Here is a 24,372-nt window from a genome sequence, read left to right on the forward strand (position 1 = left end):
ACAAACTTTAATGAACTGTCACTAGTGAGACATGAAATTGAATTATTTCAATCAAATAATATATTTTAAAGAGAATTGAAATAACTAGTCGAGGAACCCTGGAGATCAAGAAGCAGGAACCTCCCTACACTTTTAATAAAGTTGAGACTTTCTTCTAGGTTTTGGCACAGCCTAGCACTTCTAGAGCTTGCCAGCCAGAGACTGCTTTGTCAATAACTACTTCTGAGCAGCGGGCATGGAATCAAAGGAGTTTCTTTCACTGAAAGGGAAAGTCAGTCTACTTGGTGCTACAGTTGTTATAACTCCCTCCTTTAGTACCAGCAAAACCCAGAGAAGGTGATGGTGGCTTTTGCCACAGGAGCAAGGTTCACAGAGGGAACAGGACTAGCTACTTAATTCCTTTACGTATATGGCATCTTCTTTGTAAGCATTATCACCTTCACCTCTAAGTAGAAGAAAAAGGGTATTTATTGGCTAGCCCTGTTCATTTTGGTGGCGCTTTGCAACTCCTGCAGTACCGTTCAGACATGGCCAAATCCCCTCCTGAGAAGGCCTTATAGAAGAGAGAAAGAAATACTAACATGAACAGTTAGCAAGCTGTTGCCTTAATCAAGCTGGGATGGTGATGAGAACCTTTAAGAGTATTTTCAGATCTCTAAATTCTGTGTACTACAATGAAGCTGTGATTGCCATGCTTAGAATACAGTGGACAATTAATGATAAAGCATTGATTATGTTCCCTTCTAGAAATGTAAATGTGAAATGTGGCGCTCAGATATATCTGATAAAAATGTATTTAGTGCCCTTTTATTTGTACATTATCCAGTGTGGAAATGTAATTTATGATGTGGGTTATAGGAAGTTGCAAAATAATGTATGAGGAACAAACTGGTAAAAAATTTGCTTTCAGAATGAGTACAGTGGACATTGTCACATAAACATGTTGAAATGTTTTTAATATCCATCAACATTTCTTCGATGGTTGGAGCTAAAAAGAGGACCTGACAAAACAGGACATTATTCCTCATTTAATCCTCTCAACAACCTGTGACTTTTACAGATAATGATCCTGAGACATGAGAGGTTACATAAGTGTTTAAGTTCCCAGTTGCTTTTGTCTTACAAAAATATATTTAAGCCTAGAAACAGTGTTAGAAACAATAAATATGAAGAAGAAAGATAAATATGGACCTTCTTTAGGAATCTGCCTACAAATTAACACCCATATTTAGAGTTTCATCCTTTTGCATGTTTGAATATATTTAAAAGTTAATTAAATGCCTTCCCCAAATCATTGCTTGGTACTGATTAGCAGGAGCTGTTCATTGTTTTGTTTTTTAAAAAATTTACTTAATTTTTATTTATTTATTTTGGGCTGTGTTGGGCCTTTGTTGCTGCGCATGGGCTTTCTCTTGTGTTGAGCAGGGGCTGCTCTTCGTTGTGGTGTACGGGCTTCTCTTGTTGCGAGCGTGGGCTCTAGCCACGCGGGCTTCACTAGTTGTGGCTCACGGGCTCTAGAGCGCAGGCTCAGTAGTTGTGGCGCACATGCCCAGTTGCTCCGCGGCGTGTGGGATCTTCCTGGACCAGGGCTCGAACCCGTATTCCCTGCATTGGCAGGCGGATTCTTAACCACTGCACCACCAGGGAAGTCCAGGAGCTGTTCATGGTTGACTAGAAATGAGGCACTAATTTGATTCCGTTTCAAAATAAGGTTCTTCATTTTAAAGAAAGACTTTTTGCTAAAATAAATGACTTTTCTGTTAATTCATACATGATGAATTCTTAAGCAAGATGTGGGTGGGGCAGTATAAAACAGTGACTTTGTTTTTCTACAGAGGATTTAGTGTGCTAACCCATGTTCTCATGAAATTTGAACTAATAATTTGCCTCCTTTTTTAAACTTAACGTTAAGCACATTGGTTAAAAATAATTGCTAAATATTAATCTTTTCCTCTAACAGCTATTGTAGACTTGTTGCCTGACAAAACAGTTAGAAATTTTATTGTCTAAGGGCTTCAACTTACATGGTTGAGAACTTCAGTTTCTGGTATATAGAGGTCCTGAATAAATTGTTGCTGAGCTTAATTTCCTTAACTAATTTCCTTACTAGTACAAAATGATGATTGGTTTACTTAAATATTAATAAAATATTTATGAACCAACACAGGGGGGAAATATATGTTACAAATTTTAAAATGTGACAATTTTGATACAAGCATAAAAGATCTCTGGTATTTAAGTAATTCTTCTCACATAGAAAGTATGGTATTCCCTGGAATTTTCGTCTAGGGCTACTTTCAGTATTGGTCACTTTCCTCTGTCTTCTTTGTTTTCCTGTTTTTTGACATGTGTTCTGCCTTCTTGCAGTTCAACAACATGTTGCTGTACTGCGTGCCAAGATTCAGCCTGGTGGGCTCTAAATTCACAGTTCGAACCAGGGTTGGCATTGATGGAATGAAAATTGTAGAGACTCACAATGAGGAATATCCACACACTTTCCAGATATCTGGGAAAGAGAGAACCCTGGAACTGCAAGCCAGGTAAGAGAACCATTCCTGTCTCACAACTTTGCAAAAGCATCAGAATAAATCGTAGGACAAAATAATTCTGAGGACCTATCCCATGTCTGCTGGGACATAAATGGAAAGATGTAAGCTCTTGAATGTCAAGAATTATGTCTTCCCTTTTGATTCCTCTGTAGTGCCTAGGATAGTGGTTTTTCAGACAGTAAGCATTCAGTAAATTAAAGTGACCGAATTGTTACATTCAAGCCAAAGTTTTGAGTCTTCTAGGAAAAAGTTCTCTAACCTTTTTTCCGCCATCCTTCCTTTTGGGCCACAAATGTTTATTGATGTTTATTATTTCATGATAAATGTTGAAGCTTTAACCATCTGTCCTTCAGAGACTCTGCATTCATAGGACTTAATGGCACTTTGATGGAGCGAATGATTTTGGAAATCAATCATTTTGGAGGCATTTTGGAAAAGATGATTCTTCTGCCACAGTTGAGGATACATGAAGGGGGCCATTTGGGGTTCTAGAAGCCTCTAGCAACCAGGACTTCTGGAAGGGGTGGCTCTTCTTATATGTTTATTGAGTGGGAGAGAAAGAGCTGGAGGGAGGCCTAGCATCCATCCCCCTAGCATAACCATGTTTGGAAAGAAAAAAAAAAACAAACATGAGAACCACTGTAGTAGATCACAGCTACCTCATGCGTGAACCTCTAGAAGACAGAATGCTTTCAGGTTTTAAAATATCTGCTTTAGGAAACTGTCATCCATTTATCCTATAAAAAAAAAAACCACAGGCTTCCTGGTGGCGCAGTGGTTGAGAGTCCGCCTGCCGATGCAGGGGACACGGGTTCGTGCCCCAGTCCGGGAAGATCCCACATGCCGTGGAGCGGCTGGGCCCGTGAGCCGTGGCCGCTGAGCCTGCGCGTCCGGAGCCTGTGCCCTGCAATGGGAGAGGCCACAACAGTGAGTGGCCCACGTACCACCAAAAAAAAAAAAAAAAAAACAAAACCTAGCATGGTGAAAATTGAGATACACCAGAAGTTCACAGATCAGAGGTTAACTACTGATCCCAGCTTTGATGGTTTTCATACCCTAGAATCCATGGAGAATCAGGGAGCCCTTCTGTTCCTTTCTATTCCTTTGCACCAACAGCATGTGGTTCTGGCTGCTTAGGTGAACTCATCCTGGATATTTGTGTTTAGTAACTATGTACGAGCTTAAACTTCACATTTTCAAAAGAGAATAAATTATTTTAATAGGAATCTGTACCCAGGGAGCCAGGGAATTGGTGATTATAGATATGGAACATGTGGCAGGTTAGGAAAGTTTGAAGAAATACCTAGCCAGTTCTTTGATTTCCCACGGAAAATATATAATGAACCTGCATTACTTAGGGAGCTGCCAGGAGGCTGCCCTGAGGATTAGGAGGCAGCATTTCAAGCATGAGTTAAAATGGTGGAGGACTTGGCTTTGGATGTTATGGTTTTCCTACTTTATCATGGTGGGATTTGGACCCCAGCCATCAAACCCAAGAGAACAATTTATGTTACTGTACTTGGAAGCCCCTGACCTAAGTCCTCACTCAGTGGTTGACTCCCTGAATGATTGGCCCTGGCGACAGAGAAGACTCATCAATTGTTCTGATCATCACAGAAGTCTTCATTACAGATGAATGAAGGTTCTGCTGGCTCTGAATATCAGCATAGTTCCAAATCTGCAAACCCGAGAGATGTGTCTGAACAGCAGAAGAGAGATTATCAAGGATTCTTGGGTTGCCTGAGTTGAGAGGGACTCCAGCCCCCCTCCATTAGCAGGTTGGGCTGTTTTCGCTTCAGGATGGGGCTGATTCGTGAAAATTTTTCTTAAGTACAGGCAGTTATCATTTTGTAGAGTTCCAATTATGCACAAGTGGATACATTCCAATTAGTACTGAAAACACATTCATTTTTCCTTAAATTTCTTATTCCCCTAATCTCATTGCTTTAGTTGTATTTATGATTATATGATGAATTGCAGATCTGAATGAAGTGTGATTACTTATCTTCTGGTCTATAATGAGTCTCTCAAGAATGTAGACAAACACTGAAATTCTCAGAAAGTCTGAAGGATTACATGGAACCCCAAATTGGGTATATATTTGGTGATATTTAAAGAGAATTCACTTCTGAAGCCAACACAGAAAAAAATGTTCTGCTTTACTTATTAAATAAGTCAGCCTGAAGACTGACCTCTCACACTCTGCTTCCCCTTCCATATTCAAAAGAATATAAACTTTTGAAACAAAATTATTTTATGTAGTTTTTATTCAATGGTTTTTTATTGCTAAATGTATATAAAAATATAGTGATGAGTAAATTAAACAAAGGAGTAAATTTAAAAATCTGCCATGATGGAGAAAGTAAAACAAAAAGCATTAAAGACTTGTCAAGTTATTTTGCATTTAAAAGACTAAAAGCAGCTAGCAAATAACTATGCTTCCAGAGCAATAGAGCTGATTTTGTGGGGGCGGGGCATAGCATTAGGGAGAAACCTTTTTTGAGGGGCAAGATTAAAGCCCCTGCCCCCACCAAGGTTCTTGGTTCAGGATCCCCAGGTGAAATATAAGCAGAATCTTACATTTGACAGGCACGGATTCCAGCAGTATTCCTGGCACATCATGATACTCAGTTTTTTTGAGAAAGATGGATGGTGTCACATGGATGGTATGATCACACACTTATACATATGTGATACCTGTGGGACTGTGGCATGTGACATTCAGGCTGGGACAGGGACTCAGACTTAGCCCTAGCCTACCAAATACATGCAAACAAAAAGAGCCCACTCTTCACAATCCCTCAATTTGGAGATCTTACTGAGTCCAAAGTCTACTAAAAGGGAAATATTTTCCCAACAGAAAATTATTAAATACTGGTGTTCATTAATCTGTGAAACCTCCTTCCTACAGGCATTTAAATCTTCGTTGTGTTTTATCTATAATGAATTAGGTATGGTATTGCCTGAAGGCTAGCAAAATAGAATTAAATTGTTTACCAAAGGAAATGTTACATAGCTCCCTAAAGCCTTACACATATAATTTATAGTCTCAAGGATAATTGCAACCTTTTCTAAGATGGGTTGTGACTAGCAGCCTTTCAAAGCCTCATGTGTTTTCATAAAGGTGAATTGGAAGTCTAGGCCTATATCTAGTATAATGCTAGATCTACAGATAACTGATATATACAACTAGATGATGGTGGTTAAACTAATAGAAGCCAAACTTAACTCTCTCCATCAAAAGTTATGTGTACCAAAGTAAGTGGATGGTATGAAACTATGTTTAGGAATTCATTTGTTCAATTGCCAGAGATTCTATTTAATTTTTATTATAACTCCTTCTTGGACATCCCTGAATTTTCCAGAAAGTTGGAATAACATAAATACAGTTGTATGCACCAGGTATAACTCATTAATGTTCTCTTTATTCACTTTAATTTTTCGTTGTTGTTTGTTTTAGTTCTGAGCAAGACAAAGAAGAATGGATCAAGGTAAACCTGATTTCTATTTTCATTTCTGTTTTGTGGTAACCTCTGTATGTGTACCCAGATGTGCACATATTGTTGTATTATGCACATATTGTAGTCATCAGAATAAGGTCATTTAATTTTTAAGGTGATTTCCATCCTAGATATTTGTTTAATAAAGTGTTTTTATTAATTTGTATGTGATACTTTAATATGTGCTTTGAATTTCATGTATATTTTAGGCACTTCAAGAGACTATTGATGCTTTCCATCAGAGGCATGAAACCTTCAGAAATGCAATTGCCAAGGATAATGACATTCACTCAGAGGTTTCTGTAAGTTGAATTAAATGCTTTAAGTTCTTTTCTCTTTGCAGTTGCAGAAGATCTATCTAGTCATTTTGTTACCCAGTTCTTTTCCCTTTGCAATGCCGAAACTGGCTATTTGGACAGAATCTCATTTCTTCGTAGATGAATACAGTAGAGTGCCTTTTCATGCTGCTTAAATGTCTTTGAACCTTTTTTTTTTCTCTCTCTCTCTCTCTCTCTTTTTCTGGATCTTGAGTTTCAGAACATGGTATGAGCAATGTTATTAAAATTCTTTCTAAAATAAATAAATGAATGAACGGATGGGTGGGTGGATGGATGGATGGATGGATGGATGGATGGAAATGACAGTTTTTGCCATTAAAATTGAATCTCTCTTTCCTTTTTAGACTGCTGAGCTAGGAAAAAGAGCCCCAAGATGGATCCGAGATAATGAAGTTACAATGTGTATGAAATGCAAGGAGTCTTTTAATGCCCTGACGAGGAGAAGGCATCATTGTCGAGCATGTGGACATGTATGTGAGCTTTCTTGGTCATGAAGATTGTTAGTCACTATATAAGTGTTGTAAAATCATTAACTTGGAAAAAAAACAAAGAAATCATTCAATAAATCACTTAGTTGATAAACTTTTGTTGGTGATAACTTTATGCAAAGCACTGTGCTGGGTCCTAGAGAAAAACTGGTAAGCAAAATGATAGCCAGCTTCACAGAGCTCACATTCTAATGGAGAAAACAGACCAGTCAAATTAACAGACAAGCATTTCAAATGACTTTAAATGCAATAAGAAATCAAGAAGTTAAAATGGGGAATAATGGTAATGGAAGAGGATTTGGAACCAATTTTAGTTAGAAAAATGAAGACCTATCTGAGGCGTTGATATTTAAGATGATGCCTAAAAGGTGAGAAAGAGCTAACCCTAAGAAAGAAGGCAGGAAGAGCGTTCAGGCAGTGAGAGTTGTATGTCAAAAGCCCTGAGGCAGGAAAGAGCTTCATCTATTCTTTTTAATTTTTTTATTTTTTTAAAATAAATTTATTTATTTATTTTTTAAAATAAATTTATTTATTTATTTTTGGCTGCATTGGGTCTTCGTTGCTGAACACAGGCTTTCTATTTATTTGCAGCAAGTGGGGGCTACTCTTCATTGTGGTGCCTGGGCTTCTCACTGCAGTGGCTTCTCTTGTTGCAGAGCACGGGCTCTAGGCACGCGGGCTTCAGTAGTTGTGGCACGCAGGCTCAGTAGTTGTGGCACAGGGGCTTAGTTGCTCCGCGGCATGTGGGATCTTCCTGGACTATGGCTCGAACCCATATCCCCTGCATTGGCAGGCAGATTCTCAATCACTGCGCCACCAGGGAAGCCCTGATCTATTCTTGAGACTGCCGAAAGGTCATGTAGCTGGAGCATAATGAGCAATCTAAGAAATAGAAAGATAAATAATAACCAGAGGAGTCAATGACTTTGAGAAAATATGAGATGGAACCTATAGCTTAAGTAGAAGTTCAGACTTTTGATGGGGAGAGGGAAACTTCCCTCCAATATAACAAAGGATAAAGGGAAAGATGAGTGGAAATGTGGGTGTGTTTTTGATTTGGTGGTGGGAAATGAGGGAATTTAGGTCTGATAATATCTACATATTCACTGAAGTATGAGGAAGAGTCATCACCTGAAAGTGAAGGGGGAAGTAAGAGGGAGGGGGGAGATTTGAGAAAGAGAGCTAAGCATGTAATAGTTGTCTCTGGGCAGGAAAAAGTGAGCCTACCAAAGAAACAAAGATGCCCATTAGAGGTTTATGGTTATAAATTTAAAAGGACACACTAGTCCATTTAATGGAATGAACTATCTCTAACAAGATTCATCAACTCAAGCCAGCTAAGGCAGTTGACAGGTTTTCAGGGATTGAATTGTTTCATATGGAAAGAGTGAGAAGGAACAAAGCATGACCTGAAGTTGGAGAGAAGTAGCAGCAGGTTTTGGAGGGCCTTGTAAACCAAGTTGAAGATTAATACTTTCTTCTAAAAAGCAACACATAAGCATAGAGAAGGGTAGGCATTGTAGTGTCATGACTGAATGTATTATTAGTATGCTTTTGTGCAACAGTTTTTATTGATAGTACTTTCAGATTATTCTCAATTACATTGCAGATTTATTCTTCCTTTTTACCTAAGTTTTGACTCAGTGAGACAGTTTTATAATCAAAATCAAATTGATAGCAAACATCTTTTTTTTTCCCCCTCAGTGTAAGACTTTTTAAAATCTCTCATTGAGTTTGCTTGAAATGATTTCAGATATTGACATACTTGCTTTCAGTAAACAAACAAAAATATGAATGTACTATGACATACTTTGAAAATAAATATTAGTTGATATGAATTTGCAGATACAGACATGTCTAATTTTAAATCCTAGGGTAATTTCATTGAAATTATGAGAAAACAATGAACAATTTTTTATTATGAATTTTACATGATGTGAATCTAAACCGAAAGTTTTACTAATATTTATATTTCTTAAATATAGTTTGTCCACTATAAATGAGGGAAAATATTCTTCTAGAAGCAAGAAGATAATTTTATTTATTTATTTATTTATTTGGCTGAGTCAGGTCTTAGTTGCACCATGCGGGATCTTTGTTGTGGCATGTGGGATGTTTCATTGCAGCACGCAGGCTTCTCTCTAGTTGTGGCATGTGGGCTCCAGAGTACGTGGCCTCAGCAGTTGTGGCATGTGGACTCCAGAGCATGCAGGCTCAGTAGTTGCGGTGCACAGGCTCTCTAGTTGTGGCACACGGGCTCTAGAGTGCACGGGCTCAGGAGTTGCGGTGCGCAGGCTTAGTTACCCCACAGCATGTGGGATCATAGTTCCCCCACCAGGGATTGAACCCATGTCCCCTGCATTGGAAGGCAGATTCTTAACCACTGGACCACCAGGGAAGTCCCCAAGAAGATAATTTTTTTGGTTTTTTTTGTTTTTTTTGGCTGTACACGGGCCTCTCACTGTTGTGGCCTCTCCCGTCGCAGAGCACAGGCTCCGGACACGCAGGCTCAGCGGCCATGGCTCACGGGCCCAGCCGCTCCGCGGCATGTGGGATCTTCCCAGACCTGGGCAGGAACCTGTGTCCCCTGCATCGGCAGGCGGACTCTCAACCACTGCGCCACCAGGGAAGCCCAAGAAGATAATTTTTTAAACGGCAAGGTTATTTTTTAAACAGTTACTATAAATAGTGAGCAAAATACACAAGGACAATTTCTTATAGAGCTTACAGCCTAGTGAGGGTGACAAACATTAATCAAAAAATCACACAAGTATTTGAGTAAAAATTGTGATCAGTGCATGAAGAAAGCACATGGAACTTTAATAGCACAGTGATAAGAGATGGGCTGTATTCTGGAAGTTGGAGGAGTCTTCCCTGAGGAAGTGAAATTTGAGTCAGTATCTGAAGGATGAGCAAGAGTTAACTCACTGAAGCAGAAATGAGAGAGGGAGGGAGCAGAGCACTCTAGGAGCTGTAAGAAGCCAGTGTCCCTGAAGATAGAGTAAGAGAGGTAAATCATGCAGGACTTTATAGGCCATGGTCAAGAATTTGTTCATTATCCAAGAGCAAAGGGAAGACTTTAAAGAAATTTAAATAGAAGAGAAATATATCAGATTCACATTTTTAAGGAAGCATCTGATGCCATTTGGAAAATAGCTTGGAGGGGATCTTAGAGTAGTGGCCTGGACTCCAGTAGGAATGCTACAAGGGCCAGTCACGAGGCTATAATGGTCCAAACCAGGACATTGATAGCTCGGACTCAGATAATTGCAAGGAAGATGTAGAAAAATAGACAGATTGAAAAAATATCTAGGAGTTAAAATCAGCAGGACTTTATAACATGGTGAATCTATGGGGTGAGGGAGAGAGAGGTATCGGGATGACTCCTAGGTTTCTGACTTGCCATAACTGGTTAGAAGTCTGTGCTATTTCCAGCAATCGAGAGTGTTCTGAGAGGGGAACAGCTTGGGAGGGACGAAGTGTGAGAAGGAGAAAGCTGGGAGCAAGGTAGACCATGAATTCATTTGGGGGAGATATAAAACGTCCAGAGGTATGAAGTGTAATGGTCTGGACCAAGCCTTTGAAGAGCTCCTACCTTTAGGGCCAGGAAGAGAAGGATGAGCAAGCAGAGCCCATCACAAACAGCATTATAATACAGGACAAATACTCCAAACGTTCATGGGGATATTGTTAGTCTGATAAAAATTTGCCTTTTACATTTAACTTTTTCTCGTTTATTATTACCTATAACTGATTATTGCTTAAATCTTGTTATTTTTAAAATATGATTATTCACTCTTCTTTATTTTTTCTTAATTTAAGGTGGTTTGTTGGAAGTGTTCTGATTATAAAGCTCAACTTGAGTATGATGGTGGTAAATTGAGCAAAGTTTGTAAAGACTGTTATCAGATAATAAGTGGATTCACAGACAGTGAAGAAAAGAAAAGAAAAGGAATTTTAGAGGTATGAAATATTAAATATTGGATATCTTTCAGATTTTTATACTAGAAACATAGAATTTTTTTTTAACTCTGAAGAATACAAATAATATATTTTGTTATTTCTCTTCGTATTTAAAAATTTGGAGTATGATGAGCAAGATTTATACTTTTGTTCTATTGCTGACTCTTGGGGTCATGCTCAGTTGTACAGAAAGAAGAGGGACAGTGCTATGTTAACCAGTGTGCATCTGAGAGTAAATCCAGTCTGTCCTTGGCATCTGCGGGGGATTGGTTCCGGGAACCCCACAGATACCAAAATCCACGGATGCTCAAGTCTCTTATATACAGTGGCGTGATACAGCCAGTCCTCCATATCCTCAGGTTCTGCATCCACAGATATGGAGGGCTGACTGTGTGTTGATTTTGTGAAGGTAGCTGTGGTCAAATATTAGAGTATTAATTGACATCTCTTCTAATGCCCAACTTACTACTATATATATATATTTTAAGAGGAAAGCTTTTCTCTCAATTTCATCATATTGGCTTTGAAAATACTGTATGATATTATTAAAATTTAGATTAAAGTCTTATTACCTGAAAAACTCTTCCAACTTATTGCATTAAAAGAATCATTTAATGGCCAGTGACAGTAATCTGAGAACTACGTTGAAATATTATTGAAATGTCTCACAAGTAAGTTTGATTCATGTTTTAGATAAATTCAGACCTCCCAAACCTAGGAACTGTAATGCGACTAGTATCTGAAATAAGTTTTACACCCAAAGATATTAACAACATAAGTAATAAACTACATAAGAAGGGCTTTGTGACAGAAAGTTCAAGATAGCCTGGAAATATGTGAAGAATAGGCTCATGATCAAAATTCTTATGTATCTAAAATCATAGACATTCTTGGTTTATTAAGAATTTCTACAATTTATTTAAGAATCAGTGAGTGATTTAAGAATCAGTTTATTGAACTCTACACTGTATAAACATACAAAAAGTCATTTCTGTTAACTGAAGAAGGATCATAAACTTCAAGGTCCACTTGAGGTTAAAGTACAGGCCCACAAACTATAACTCTGCATTCTTCTAAGATATAGATGTTGCTTGTATGGCAGACCAGAGTGGACTTTCTCTGGCAGGGAGGGTGGAAAGACATGCTTCAGTAGCTTCCAGAAACACAGTCTCGGAAGACTGAACAGCAGCAATGGATGAGACTGGCATAGAATAATGAGTCAAATAACTTGTTTTCAGGGGAGAGTTTCAGGCTGTATCTATGAAATAAAAATGTCTAGGTAGTTTTCTAGAAAAACCTGTACTTGGAGGAAAATTAATCAATTACTTATTAGGTTAACACATTTAATCAAATGTATTTATAGTGTGAAGTCCATAAGTAGAAGATAAGTGTGGATGTGTGCATATGCACACACACATACATATATATTTGAAACTTACTCATGCCAACTAGTTTGTTAGGTCCTCTAGACCAAGGATCAACAAATTTTTTCTGTAAAAGGGCAGAGAGAAACTATTTTAGTCTTTGCAGGCTGAAAGGCAAAACTGAGAATATTACTTCTAAAACGAGAGAAAACAAATTTCTCAAATTTTTATTGACAAAATTAAAAGTAATAATTTAGTATAATTTTTGTAATATGGTAATAAGTATGGAATTCCTTTGGGGGAGGGAAGATAGATAACATTTCACTTAGTTAGAGTTCAAAGTTTTAGTATTCTAGATCATCAGATTGATTTTAAATGTTCATCTGTAAAAACTCTGCTTAGCTCACAGGCCATATAAAAACAGGTGGTGGGCTAGCAGTCCATTGTTTGCCAGTCAGTGCTTCTTAAACTATCTGTGATGAAGGGCCAGTTTTACTTTCTAAACCATCACAGCTCAGTATTTTTGTAAAATACACAATTATGTGTTTGGGTATCATCACAAGTCAGATTGCTATAAAAGTTTCTAAATGCTTACTCTTGCTTTCTGTGCTTATCTCGAACTGGTAGCAAAGCAGTTTGCAAACCAGCACTGTTCAGTGGATGACACTGGATTTGAGAGATAGAAAATAGATGCAAACCAGTTGCTTTCCATAATATGTGTAATAAAAACCATCATTTAGTCAAAGGGTTGGGTTTTTTTGTTTGTTTGTTTGTTTTTGCGGTATGCGGGCCTCTCACTGTTGTGGCCTCTCCCGTTGTGGAGCGCAGGCTCCGGATGCACAGGCTCAGCGGCCATGGCTCACGGGCCCAGCCGCTCCGTGGCATATGGGATCTTCCCGGACCGGGGCACGAACCCGTGTCCCCTGCATCGGCAGGCGGACTCCCAACCACTGCGCCACCAGGGAAGCCCTAGTCAAAGGGTTTTGTTCCCTTTTTAGCCAGTGATTTACATATTAGGAGACAAAGCAGAAAACCGTACATGGCTCCACAAAGAGTTATTGCAATTTTAAAAACTTTAAAATTATCTCAGGTATAGGACAAAGGTTGCTGGTATTTGCCTTTTTGCTGTTGCATTCTTACATAGTGATGTTGGTATAGCATTGTGGCTAAGAGTTCAGACTCTGGGTCCAGACTCAAATCCTAGCACACCAGTTCCTAAATCTTAGGAAAGCTATTTCATCTCTAAACCTCATAATAATGCAAGTAATAACTTTTCGGTGTTGGTGTGAGGATTAAATGATATAAGTAGTGAGCTAAGAAAAGTGGCTTCATAGTAAGCAGTCAATAAATGTTTAATTTTATTTAAATTACAGGTCTGGTAATACAGTTAAAATTGACTTAATTCATCATAGATCTAGATGAATGTTTAAATAATAATTGCAGATGAACCTTCTCTAGATAATCCCAGGAGACATTTTATATAAACACATTGTAATTTATGAATGTTACCTTAAGTTGAATTACCTCTCTATCTGGTTCATTTTGTGTTCATTCGCGCTCTCTCACTGTTTCTTTCCATTGTATTTTCTAGATTGAATCTGCAGAAGTATCTGGAAACAGTGTGGTATGCAGTTTTCTTCAATATATGGAAAAGTCAAAACCTTGGCAGAAAGCTTGGTGTGTGATCCCCAAACAAGACCCTCTTGCGCTGTACATGTATGGTGCCCCCCAGGTATCTAAACTTCATCTTTCTGAAGGGACAGAGGGAGGCCAGTGGACACTGAACTTAAGATCCTTCCATTACTTCTCTATAGAACAAGAGAATTCACACAGTTTCACTATTTTTCATTATAATTGAAAAATAATAAGTAACTAAAATTCAAGTTTATTTAGACTGATTCCTTATTGGCTATTCCTATAGCCAATAATTTCTTCAGGCTGTGGATCATTTGCCCCTTCTCTCATTCCTATTTAGTGGGTTTGAGAAAATGTAAGTTGAATTAGGAAAGGGCATGGGGAGAAGAGGTTGAATCAGAGGGAGAGGCAAGAAGGGGAAGGAGCCTTTTTAATGATGGGAAATATTAGTAAGCCTTTTTTTTTTTTTCCTGCATGGAGGGATACTTGAAAAAGAAAGGAATGTGAAAAGGTGAATTTAAATCAACCTTGGATTAACATTATCCAGTAACAATTTTTTGAGACCTTATGTGAATGGATCTGAGATAAATATATGGGAACAGCAGACATGGACCAGGCACTATGGATTGTGTTGTGCTTAAAAAACCAACAACACTTAAATCAATTATGCACTCACCTGGAAACATATAAAAATTTTAATGTACCTGTTGTGTTTTAGCCTATATCTACATTAAGTGCTAGTAAAACTTTATTTTAGAAACAGACTAAAAACACCGAGCTGTGTGTGTGTGTGTGTGTGTGTGTATTTTTAATTGAAATATAGTTGATTTACAATATTGGGTAAGTTTCAGGTATACAGCACAGCTATTCAGATATATATATTTCTTTTTTAGATTCTTTTCCCTTATAGGTTATTACATAATATTGAGTATAGGTCCCTGTGTTATACAGATCCTTGTTGGTTATCTATTTTATACATAGTAGTGTATATATGTTAATCCCAGCCTCCTAATTTATCCCTCCCCCCACCCCCTTTTCCCCTTTGGTAACCAAAGTTTGTTTTCTGTGTCTGTGAGTCTCTTTCTGTTTTGGAAATAAGTTCATTTTTGTCTTTTTTTTTCTTTTAGATTCCATATATATCATAAGCGATATCATATGATATACGTCTTTATTTATCCACTCCTCTGTCAATGGACATTTAGGTTGGTTCCATGTCCTGGCTATTGTAATAGTGCTGCAGTGAACTTTGAGGTGCATGTATCTTTTTGAATTGTGGTTTTCTCTGGATACATGCCCAGGAGTGGGATTGCTGGATCATATGGTAGCTCTATTTTTAGAGCTGTTCTCCATACTGTTTTCCATAGTGGCTGCACCAATGTACATTCCTACCAACAGTGTAGGTGGGTTCCTATTTTCTCCATACCCTCTCCAGCATTCATTATTTGTAGACTTTTTGATGATGGCCATTCTGACCAGTGTGAGGTGATACCTCATTGTAATTTTGACTTGCATTTCTTTAATAATTAGCGATGTTGAGCATCTTTTCATGTGCCTTTTGGCCATCTGTATGTCTTTGAAGAAATGTCTGTTTAGGTCTTCTGCCCATTTTTTGATTGGGTTGTTTGGTTTTTTTATTCTGTTTCATTGTTTTTCCTACATTCTTTTCCTGTCCATAAGTAAATTGATGCATGAATGAATGAAACACCAAATAGAACTGCATTTGATAATGAAATCATCATTAACATTTGCTGGGTTTGTACAATAAGATGATTATTCTTCCCTTTTACACTGAATGAAGAGCTGAATGGGCTCCCTCACAGGGAAAGAGATGTGGGGTCAATGAACTCTAGCTGATTTAGGTGTCAGCACTCATTCATCAATTCACTCAGGTGACATTACGGGTGGCCTCATACACAAGCACTGTGCTAAAAGCACTGGATCCCCATCTCTCTCCATGGAGAGTTCACAGTACGAGTCTGTGGAATGGTAGTAGGAAAGGGGGTTTAGTGGGCGCCGGATCACATCTCACCATGTTTTTTCTTTATGTACCCTGCTTTTCTCTTAGGATGTCAGAGCCCAGGCCACCATTCCACTCCTGGGCTACATTGTGGATGATATGCCGAGGAGTGCAGACCTGCCACACAGTTTCAAACTGACCCAGTCCAAGTCTGTGCACAGCTTTGCTGCAGACAGTGAAGAACTGAAACAGAAGTGGCTGAAAATCATCCTTTTAGCTGTCACAGGTGAGACGCCAGATGGTCCTAGTAAGCATCCAGCCACTTTGGACGAACATCCTGAACCTAAGAGAAAATCAGAATGCTGAGTTCCAGGGCCTACTGCAGTATGGAGGGGGGGTCTCAAGATTTACAGCTCAAGACATTCTCAGCTCTCCTTATTCATCTCTTAGCACTTTATGTTGAAAAATACAGGCTCTTAAATGCATCTTTGGGGGGACTATTTTCCTATGTTTATGTACTCCTACTGAAATTAATGTGTAGAGCCATTCTACCCATAAAGTTTGAAATAATGTGAAAAATGGAGCATTTTTTAATGAGCTATTCCTTGAATATGTACTTTTGTCTTGGAAAAAACTGGTATCCATTCTATCACTTCAGGATAGAAAAGACCACTTTCATTTAAGAAATCCTTTACTGTCTTCACTTACACATGTAGGATTTATAACAGTTTGAAAGATATACCTCCATGTTGCCAAAATAGATCCACATTAAAAATAAAAAATACAGGGACAGTTTAGGCTATTAACTTATTTAATTTAGTTTATAAAGCTCAAGCTGCATAAATGATGTACATTCTTTTAAAACAAAAGAAAAAGAACAAATTGTTGGTATTCAAACTTTCAACTTATTCAGATAATACTTGTTTTTGTAGAACTACTTCTAAGAATAAAATATCTTAAGTATATAGCAATTATGTATATATAGTATTAAATACGAATATATATATATATATACACATTATACATGCTTTTCTCTTCAGCTTTAGGTTCATATTTGTCTCTAATTTATTTTTTAAATATACAGCATGTTTTATCTTGGAATTGACCAGTGTTCTAAACTTAAGAAATGTTTTTGGTGATTTATGTTTAACTGATTGACATCTAAGGGTCTTGATATTTTTATAATAAAAAGCTGTAATTTATGTGGCATGGGATATATTAGTGAATTCCAACAGTATTTTTAAAGTACTATTTTTCTTTGTTCTGTGCCTATTTAAAACAGTGCCTCTCTTTGAAGGTGCTAATAATACCTACTTAAATATAAGATGAGGGTTTAATTAATGCTTCAGTCTTGATTATTCTGAGATAAAGTGCATTTTGGTCACTGAGATAGTCAAGTCATACAGGTTATTTTACCTTTTACAATCCTCTAATTGTTGCAGCAGTTAATATCAGCATGTACAAGATACCTGACCTTACACAGAACTGGGACATATGGAAACTACATTTATTGTTATGTTTTTCTTTCCCATAAGACTGTTAATTGTGGTTAAATGAGGACTATATATAATTAACACTTAAGATAACTGTGTGGGCCTATTCGTTTGTCAGATATGAAACAAAATTCACATGGGATAACCTATGATTGAGGGGGATGGATAGGTAATTAAGAAAGTTTATCCTCAACTCTTTAAACCACCTCATTAAAGAAGAGTGGGGAAAAATACAATATAAAAAAGCAATATTTTAATGGCAGGTTTTTGGGGGGGGGTACAAGATGATTGACGAGAGTTTGAGCATTCTTTTCCCTTTTATCCTCTGGGGAATTTTAATAGACAAAATGTGATTCCTTGTCACAAAGGCTGCTTTTTATTATATTGTAATTGTGATTAAAATCTCACATTAAGTTGGCTAAGTTAATCCTTTCCTCAAAATTAGAGCTCTCTCTTTTTTTTTTCTCATTTACTCTGTCATTTTCCAAACATTGTCACTTTTTAATGCATCTGTCTGCTAGAAATCGACAAGAATGGCCCCACTATCCTCGGCCTTTGAGGATTACACCTTAAATGTAGATTAGATTCACTCACAATTTGAGATTGCCACACATCTATTCAGGCCCTGGTTTTTTTTAAGAAATATTTGGAGTATCTCTTTTCTTCCCCCCCACACCCCTAAGGAGCAGATAAACTAATTACAGTGGGCATGATTAGGTTGCCTTCCTCTGTAAAAGGAACACCAGCCATGATCCATTAACATTAAACCAAATACTTAGAGCCAAAAAAAGATAAAGGTAGCTTCTTAGGCCCTATTAAATTAAGGACAAATTTTTAATTTTTTACATTGCTTCTCTTTTCTAGTTGCCAACCGTGTGTGTGTTTGTGTTCAGGGGTGGTTATTGAGGTTGAACTACGGCTATAGGTGATGCTTTGGTTTTCTTAATCTCAAGAAAAGAGAAGCAATAAAAATGTAGAATGATTATCAGGAGAAGGTGACTTCTGTAAATGTGGATAGAAAAATGGAAATGTAAGAGCCAATTAGAAGATTTACGAGCCAGATTTTTTTTTTTTATGCGGTACGCGGGCCTCTCACTGTTGTGGCCTCTCCCGTTGTGGAGCACAGGCTCTGGACGTGCAGGCTCAGTGGCCATGGCTCGCGGGCGCAGCCGCTCCGCGGCATGTGGGATCTTCCCGGACCGGGGCACGAACCCGTGTCCCCTGCATCAGCAGGCAGACTCTCAACCACTGCACCACCAGGGAAGCCCGAGCCAGATTATTTTTGAAAACTATTTTGAACAACAAGAAGATTACACTTTCCCTACAAATAAGTTCTGCTGGAATGGAAGTAACATGAACACATTCAAGCTTTGGCTCAATAAATATCAAATGTTATTTAATTTAGATTATTTAAAGAATACTCATGTAAAGAGAATATTTATTATCATGCTCTTAACATTATCTTTAATTTTTTTTAAAAAAATAGAAATATTAGTATTAGAAGAGAATTTCTGCTTATCCAGTCACCATCTTCACATTCCACATGTTCTTTTGCCAAGCACAAAGAGAAGCAATGAAGCAGCCTCACCTGTTTCTTATTAAAGAATCATGGATGCTTTTACTTGGAGAAAGGCAAAGGAATACTCTTAGCCATTTAGAAATACTCAACCAAAAGACCTCAAAATGTGATTGGCTGGTTACAAGAATAATCTGTCTTTTGCTTTCTGAGACACCTGAGCAGTCATGACAAATTGAACCTAGAAAAATAATTGGTTGTTTTACTATTAAAACCAACATTCCATTCTGGTCTTATTCTTTATTTTCTCTAAATCATCTTTTCTTTAAAGTGCCCTTTCTCCAAACTTAACAAAATACTTCTTTGATAAAAACTGCTATTTTTTATAAAACATTCCAGTTTTTTCAACATAAATTTTGCTTTACTGAAAGTCTACCAATGTAGTGCAGACTTATCTCCAGGTTTTAAGGGGGACCCAATAATGAAAAATGCCACCAGCCACTTCTGTAATAACGGCATCTATAATGCCATCATGTATGCAAGCAATAAAACTCTACAGGGTAGGTTTTACACTGAACTTTTAATGTGAACATTCCTAGCCACAAGGATATAGAGAATTAACTCCTAGGATTGATACTGTGATTCAAATTGCTTAGTATAGGGAAAAGAACGTATGTGTGGCGGGGGGGTGGGGGAGGGACAACATTATACCTTGGATTCAACCATCAAAAGCCTTTTTATTTTATTTAAAAAAATTTTTTTTTAAAGCCTTTTTTTTTTTTGCAAAGGGTATGTATGGGTGGTTAAAAACAGTTAAAGTACATCTGCACTACTTTATCAAGTTACATTTCATTTTCCATAAAGTTTAATATAGCTTGGTGTACTTATATTCACAGGATAAACTACCCAAATTAAAACAACAACAACAACAACAACAACAACAATTTTTTAAAATTACCACACTTTGTATTGTCTTCTTTGTGGAAACAGGAAACAGATCTAAATTCCCCTTTAAATTTTAGATCTCATTTCTGGTTATACTCAAAGCCTTAAGTTCTTCTGAGCATATGTAATAATGATCTTTCTGAGCTGGATATATCCTGAGGAAAAGACACCAACAGGAGCAAATAAACTTTTAGGGGACAAAGGTCTTTTTTTCTTTTTCTTTTTTTTTTTTTTTTTCAGGTATCCTTGCTGTAATGCACAGTAGAAAATACATTAAAATTTTCTACATCACATAATGTTCGTGTTAGCAGGTCTAAGATTAATCACATGGTATTTATAAGCTAAAATTAATTCAAAAGGCAAGAATGTTGTAATGTCTTCATTCTTAACTTTTGTATTCTTCAAGAATATATTAATATAAAATCTGCGGCTAACCTGTTCTTGTTCTTAGGACTATACTGGACATCTGTAGTGGATCATGTTACTTTTTCATTCTCATCCAATTTTAGTAAAATCAAATTGCTTTTTATTTTCATATTACTATCTACTGTAGAGTCTCCAGATTTAGAAAATAGGAGTATGATATATAAAAGACCACTAGATATACTTTTAAAACCCTTTCTATGAATTTATGCATACATGTATATATGTAAAAGCACTGTTGATTTCCAATTCTGTTTTTCCATAGGAATGAAATTTTTATAGAAAGTATTCTTTTTTTTTTTGTGGTATGCGGGCCTCCCTCTGCTGCGGCCACTCCCGTTGCGGAGCACAGGCTCCGGACGCGCAGGCCCAGCGGCCATGGCTCACGGGCCCAGCCGCTCCGCGGCATGTGGGATCCTCCCAGACCGGGGCGCGAACCCGGTTCCCCCGCATCGGCATGCGGACGCGCAACCACTGCGCCACCAGGGAAGCCCATAGAAAGTATTCTTTTTAACTTAAATATTTTAACATAAATTATATACATGGATTTTTAGTATAATTCATTCTTATGTATGCCCTGTAATCATGTTGTCATGAAAGGGTAACTTTGCTTTCTTTACTGATGTGGTAGAGAGGAATAAGATTAGGAACTGAAACAAGCAAGAACAGACACAGAGGTGAACAGAAAGAGTCCCTTGGTTTCCAAATCAGAGCAATATATGCTAAGATAAATGGAAAACACTTAAACTGCAGAGGGATATAAACTACAAGATGTAAATCTATGTAATTGCACACTGATGGGATCCATTACACCTGGGCCTTTCACCTTGGCCTCTAAATTATACCACTAGTATCTTGTCATTACTTTTTCTTTAGACCTAAAAAAAAGAATTAATTCTATTGGACCATTTTCTGCACTGTTTACTGACATTAAAAAATCCCTCTAAAGTCAATCATGGTCTGTATTCTACTTTCTGGACTGAACATTTGGCAGAAAATAGTGTCTTTTCTGTCTTTTGAGATGAAATAGCACATGGCTTCTTCAAGATAGTTTTTAACTCATTGGGGGTCACTGAGAGTTACATGATGTTTACCCCTTCCTAAAATTCATTATAGATTGAATTAGTGAGATTAGGTAGATTTAGTGAGAAATTAAATCAAGAAATATTGTAGCATATTTGAATAAGTGAATACCAAATACATAGAGTTATATATATATATATATTATATATATATATATGGGTTTGGGAAGAGACATAATAGTCTATGGGGACCATTATGATAACAGAATTACATTATATATTACACATTATATGGATGTTGAAATGTATCGCTTGGGGGGGTCTCCCTTCATTAGCAATCATGTCTGTATATAAAACTTTGGAGGTTTTTGTTTGTTGTACCCAAACTAGCATTTCATTTTATGAGTGACAGTCGACTGATATTCTTGAATAAGTGTTATCTGGGTTTTTGAATTGTTGACTGATCAGTTTGAAATGTATGTTAGCAAAATTTTAGAGTTAACTCAAATGTGAGAAAGTGTACACAAAAAGTAATTTTTCTCTTCTAGCTATATGAATGTAAAATACTTGCAGATAGTGTATATTGTGTAACATATGTATATTTGGTCATAAAAGCAGAGAATTGGAAACATTGTAAAATTAAGCACTTTAATTCCTATTAAATATTAAACACTTGTATCTTGTAAATAAATACATCTTTAAATGAATTCTAAAGACTTAGATGTTATTTGCGCTAGGATTATGTATGTTCAGTTCACAGTGATTTTGGTTGTCAGAAATTTTGGTTGATTCAGAAAAAAGTTACTCCTTAAGGTACTGATGTTCCTTTCCACCTCCAATCCCACCAAAACCTGTGTAAATCTTTCAAGAATAATATTATTCAGTATTATTTCACAAGTAAAATATTTCCAGAGATAATCCTTTTTAGACATTTATTACCTTTTTCAGGCCTTGAAGAACTGTTTATTTATTTATTTTTAATATTTATTTATTTATTTATTTATGGCTGCACTGGGTCCCCGTTGCTGCACGTGGGCTTTCTCTAGCTGTGGTGAGCAGGGGCTACTTTCATTGTGGTGCACGGGCTTCTCATTGCGGTGGCTTCTCTTCTTGTGGAGCATGGGCTCTAGGCACGTGGGCTTCAGTAGTTGTGCCTCTCAGGCTCTAGAGCACAGGCTCAGTAGTTGTGGCACACGGGCTTAGTTGCTCCGCAGCATGTGGGATCTTCCCAGACCAGGGCTCGAACCCGTGTCCCCTGCATTAGCAGTCGGATTCTTAACCACTGCACCACCAGGGAAGCCCAGAACTCTTTATTGATACTTACAAGCAGTTGGCATCAGCTGTTGCCCTTGGTCCATCGATATGACTTGTTTGCGTCCACCTTACACCAGAATGGAAATTGTGGGGGAGAGAGCCAGTGTGGCCTATTTCAGAGCTTCTCAAACTTTAATATACATAGGAATCACCTGAAGATCTTACTCAAATGCAGATTCTGATTTAGCAAGGTCAGTGATGAGGCATTTGTTGTTAACAAGGTCTCTGGTGGTATTGATGCTTCTCAAACCATTCTTGGAGTAGCAAGCTTAGAGTGGAAGGGACTTAGTCATAGACAACTGGCTAGAAATCCCTGGCTCTGTCACTTACTGTTTGTCACTTCAGGCACGAACTCCTCCTTGAAAAGTTGTGGCCCTTAAATGAGATAATACTATAGTATATTGCCTGGCCCATAGGAGACATTCAGTAAGTGATGGTTAGTATTATTAATAGAGATCATTTAGTTAACAGGGAAGTTTGCCACCCTGACTATACATTAGAATCACCTGGGGAGTAGTTAAACCAAGCTATGCTCCGGCCTCACCCTCAGAAATTCTATTTGTGGGGGTTGGGCTGTGGGCATGAGTATTTTCAAAAATTCCCCAGGTGATCCTGATGGGAAACCTCACTTGAAAAACTGATTGCATATTTACTCAGTGCTTGGTCCTATGTTAAGCATTCTATAAACACATTATCCCACGTAAGCCTCACAACAGCACTCTTAACATTTTCATATAAGTAAGCAGGTTTAGAGAGGTTAAGTAATTTGTCACTCAGCTCTTGATGTCCACTCTTCCTCCCTTACCCTCCTTTACAGTTCAATCATTATAGTCACTCCGTTGCATTCAGTTCACTCTCTAGCTTTGTCTTACTTGTTTGGCAAAACCAAAACCTGGTTGACTCAACTCTGTCTTCTCCATGCCTACAGCCATGCAGCCGAACAAAATGAACAACCATACTGATTGGTCTCATTTTAAATTCATTACTAGATTACCATTTCACACCTCCTTTCTCCTCGAACCTCCAACACCTTCTCCCTCATCCTCCACCCAACTGATGACCTTCTTCCCTACTTTACTCAGAAAATTAAATTGGCAGGGGAATCTACCCAACCGAATCTACCCATCTACCAGCACAGGTTCCACGTAGTCTATCTTCCTGCTCATCCATGTTCCTGCTTAAATCTGGTCTCTCCTTGTGTGCCATATCCTACCCCCACGCACCTTCTCAAGGATGCTGCTCCGGCCATTATCCTTTTCTTAAACGATATCAGTTTTCCCTCTTAACTGAATATGCCTATCAGCAAACACATCTGTTATAATTTTTCCCAACCTAAATAAACCTCTTCACTTCACTTCCCCTGCCAGCTACCAGCCATATTCCCCTCCCTTTTGGAGCAATAGTTGAGTTTTCTATACCTGTTTCCAATTCCTCTCTTCCCATCCTTTCCTGAATGTACTCTAGTCAGGCTGAACAACTGATCTTTCCCCATAAAACCTACTCTATCCATAATTTTCTCCAGTTAATTGCGGCTCTGCTTTTCAAGTTGCTTAGGCCAAAAGCTTTCATCTTTGACTCCTCTCTTTCTGAGACTACACAGCCAGGACATCAGGAATTTATATTAGCTCACCTTCAAAATATACCTAGAATCAGATTCGCTTTCACCAGTTCCACCGCTACCTACCATTCTGGCCTAAACCATCATCATCTCTTGGTACATTATTTCAGTAGCTTTCTAATTAGTCTCAAGTCTTCCAGTCCTCCCTCCACCCTTCCATTGTTAAATAGGCAGCCAGGGGAGTCTGTTAAAACACAAATCAGGGCTTCCCTGGTGGCGCAGTGATTGGGAGTCCGCCTGCCGATGC

General features: G+C 37.8%; 1 protein-coding gene across 15 annotated transcripts in view; it reads left to right on the top strand.

Moving 5' to 3' along the window:
* Positions 1–24,372, top strand: part of FGD4 (FYVE, RhoGEF and PH domain containing 4) — a 209,972-nt gene that overhangs the window by 181,139 nt on the left and 4,461 nt on the right. For 8 of the 15 annotated variants that reach the window (XM_055085558.1, XM_055085559.1, XM_028491188.2 and 5 more), the window contains 8 exons: positions 2,368–2,540; positions 6,010–6,040; positions 6,259–6,351; positions 6,732–6,857; positions 10,698–10,838; positions 13,794–13,934; positions 15,903–16,080; positions 18,774–21,874. In XM_055085558.1, coding sequence (XP_054941533.1) covers positions 2,368–2,540; positions 6,010–6,040; positions 6,259–6,351; positions 6,732–6,857; positions 10,698–10,838; positions 13,794–13,934; positions 15,903–16,080; positions 18,774–18,889 — 999 coding nt within the window. In that variant the 3' untranslated portion in view covers positions 18,890–21,874. Of the gene's footprint in view, positions 1–2,367; positions 2,541–6,009; positions 6,041–6,258; positions 6,352–6,731; positions 6,858–10,697; positions 10,839–13,793; positions 13,935–15,902; positions 16,563–18,773; positions 21,875–24,372 lie in introns of those variants that run through there. The other 7 variants (XM_055085555.1, XM_055085553.1, XM_028491182.2 and 4 more) reach the window with 3 other exon arrangements.

The sequence above is a fragment of the Physeter macrocephalus genome, chromosome 6, assembly GCF_002837175.3.
Source record: "Physeter macrocephalus isolate SW-GA chromosome 6, ASM283717v5, whole genome shotgun sequence".
NCBI classification, from domain to species: Eukaryota; Metazoa; Chordata; class Mammalia; order Artiodactyla; family Physeteridae; genus Physeter; species Physeter macrocephalus.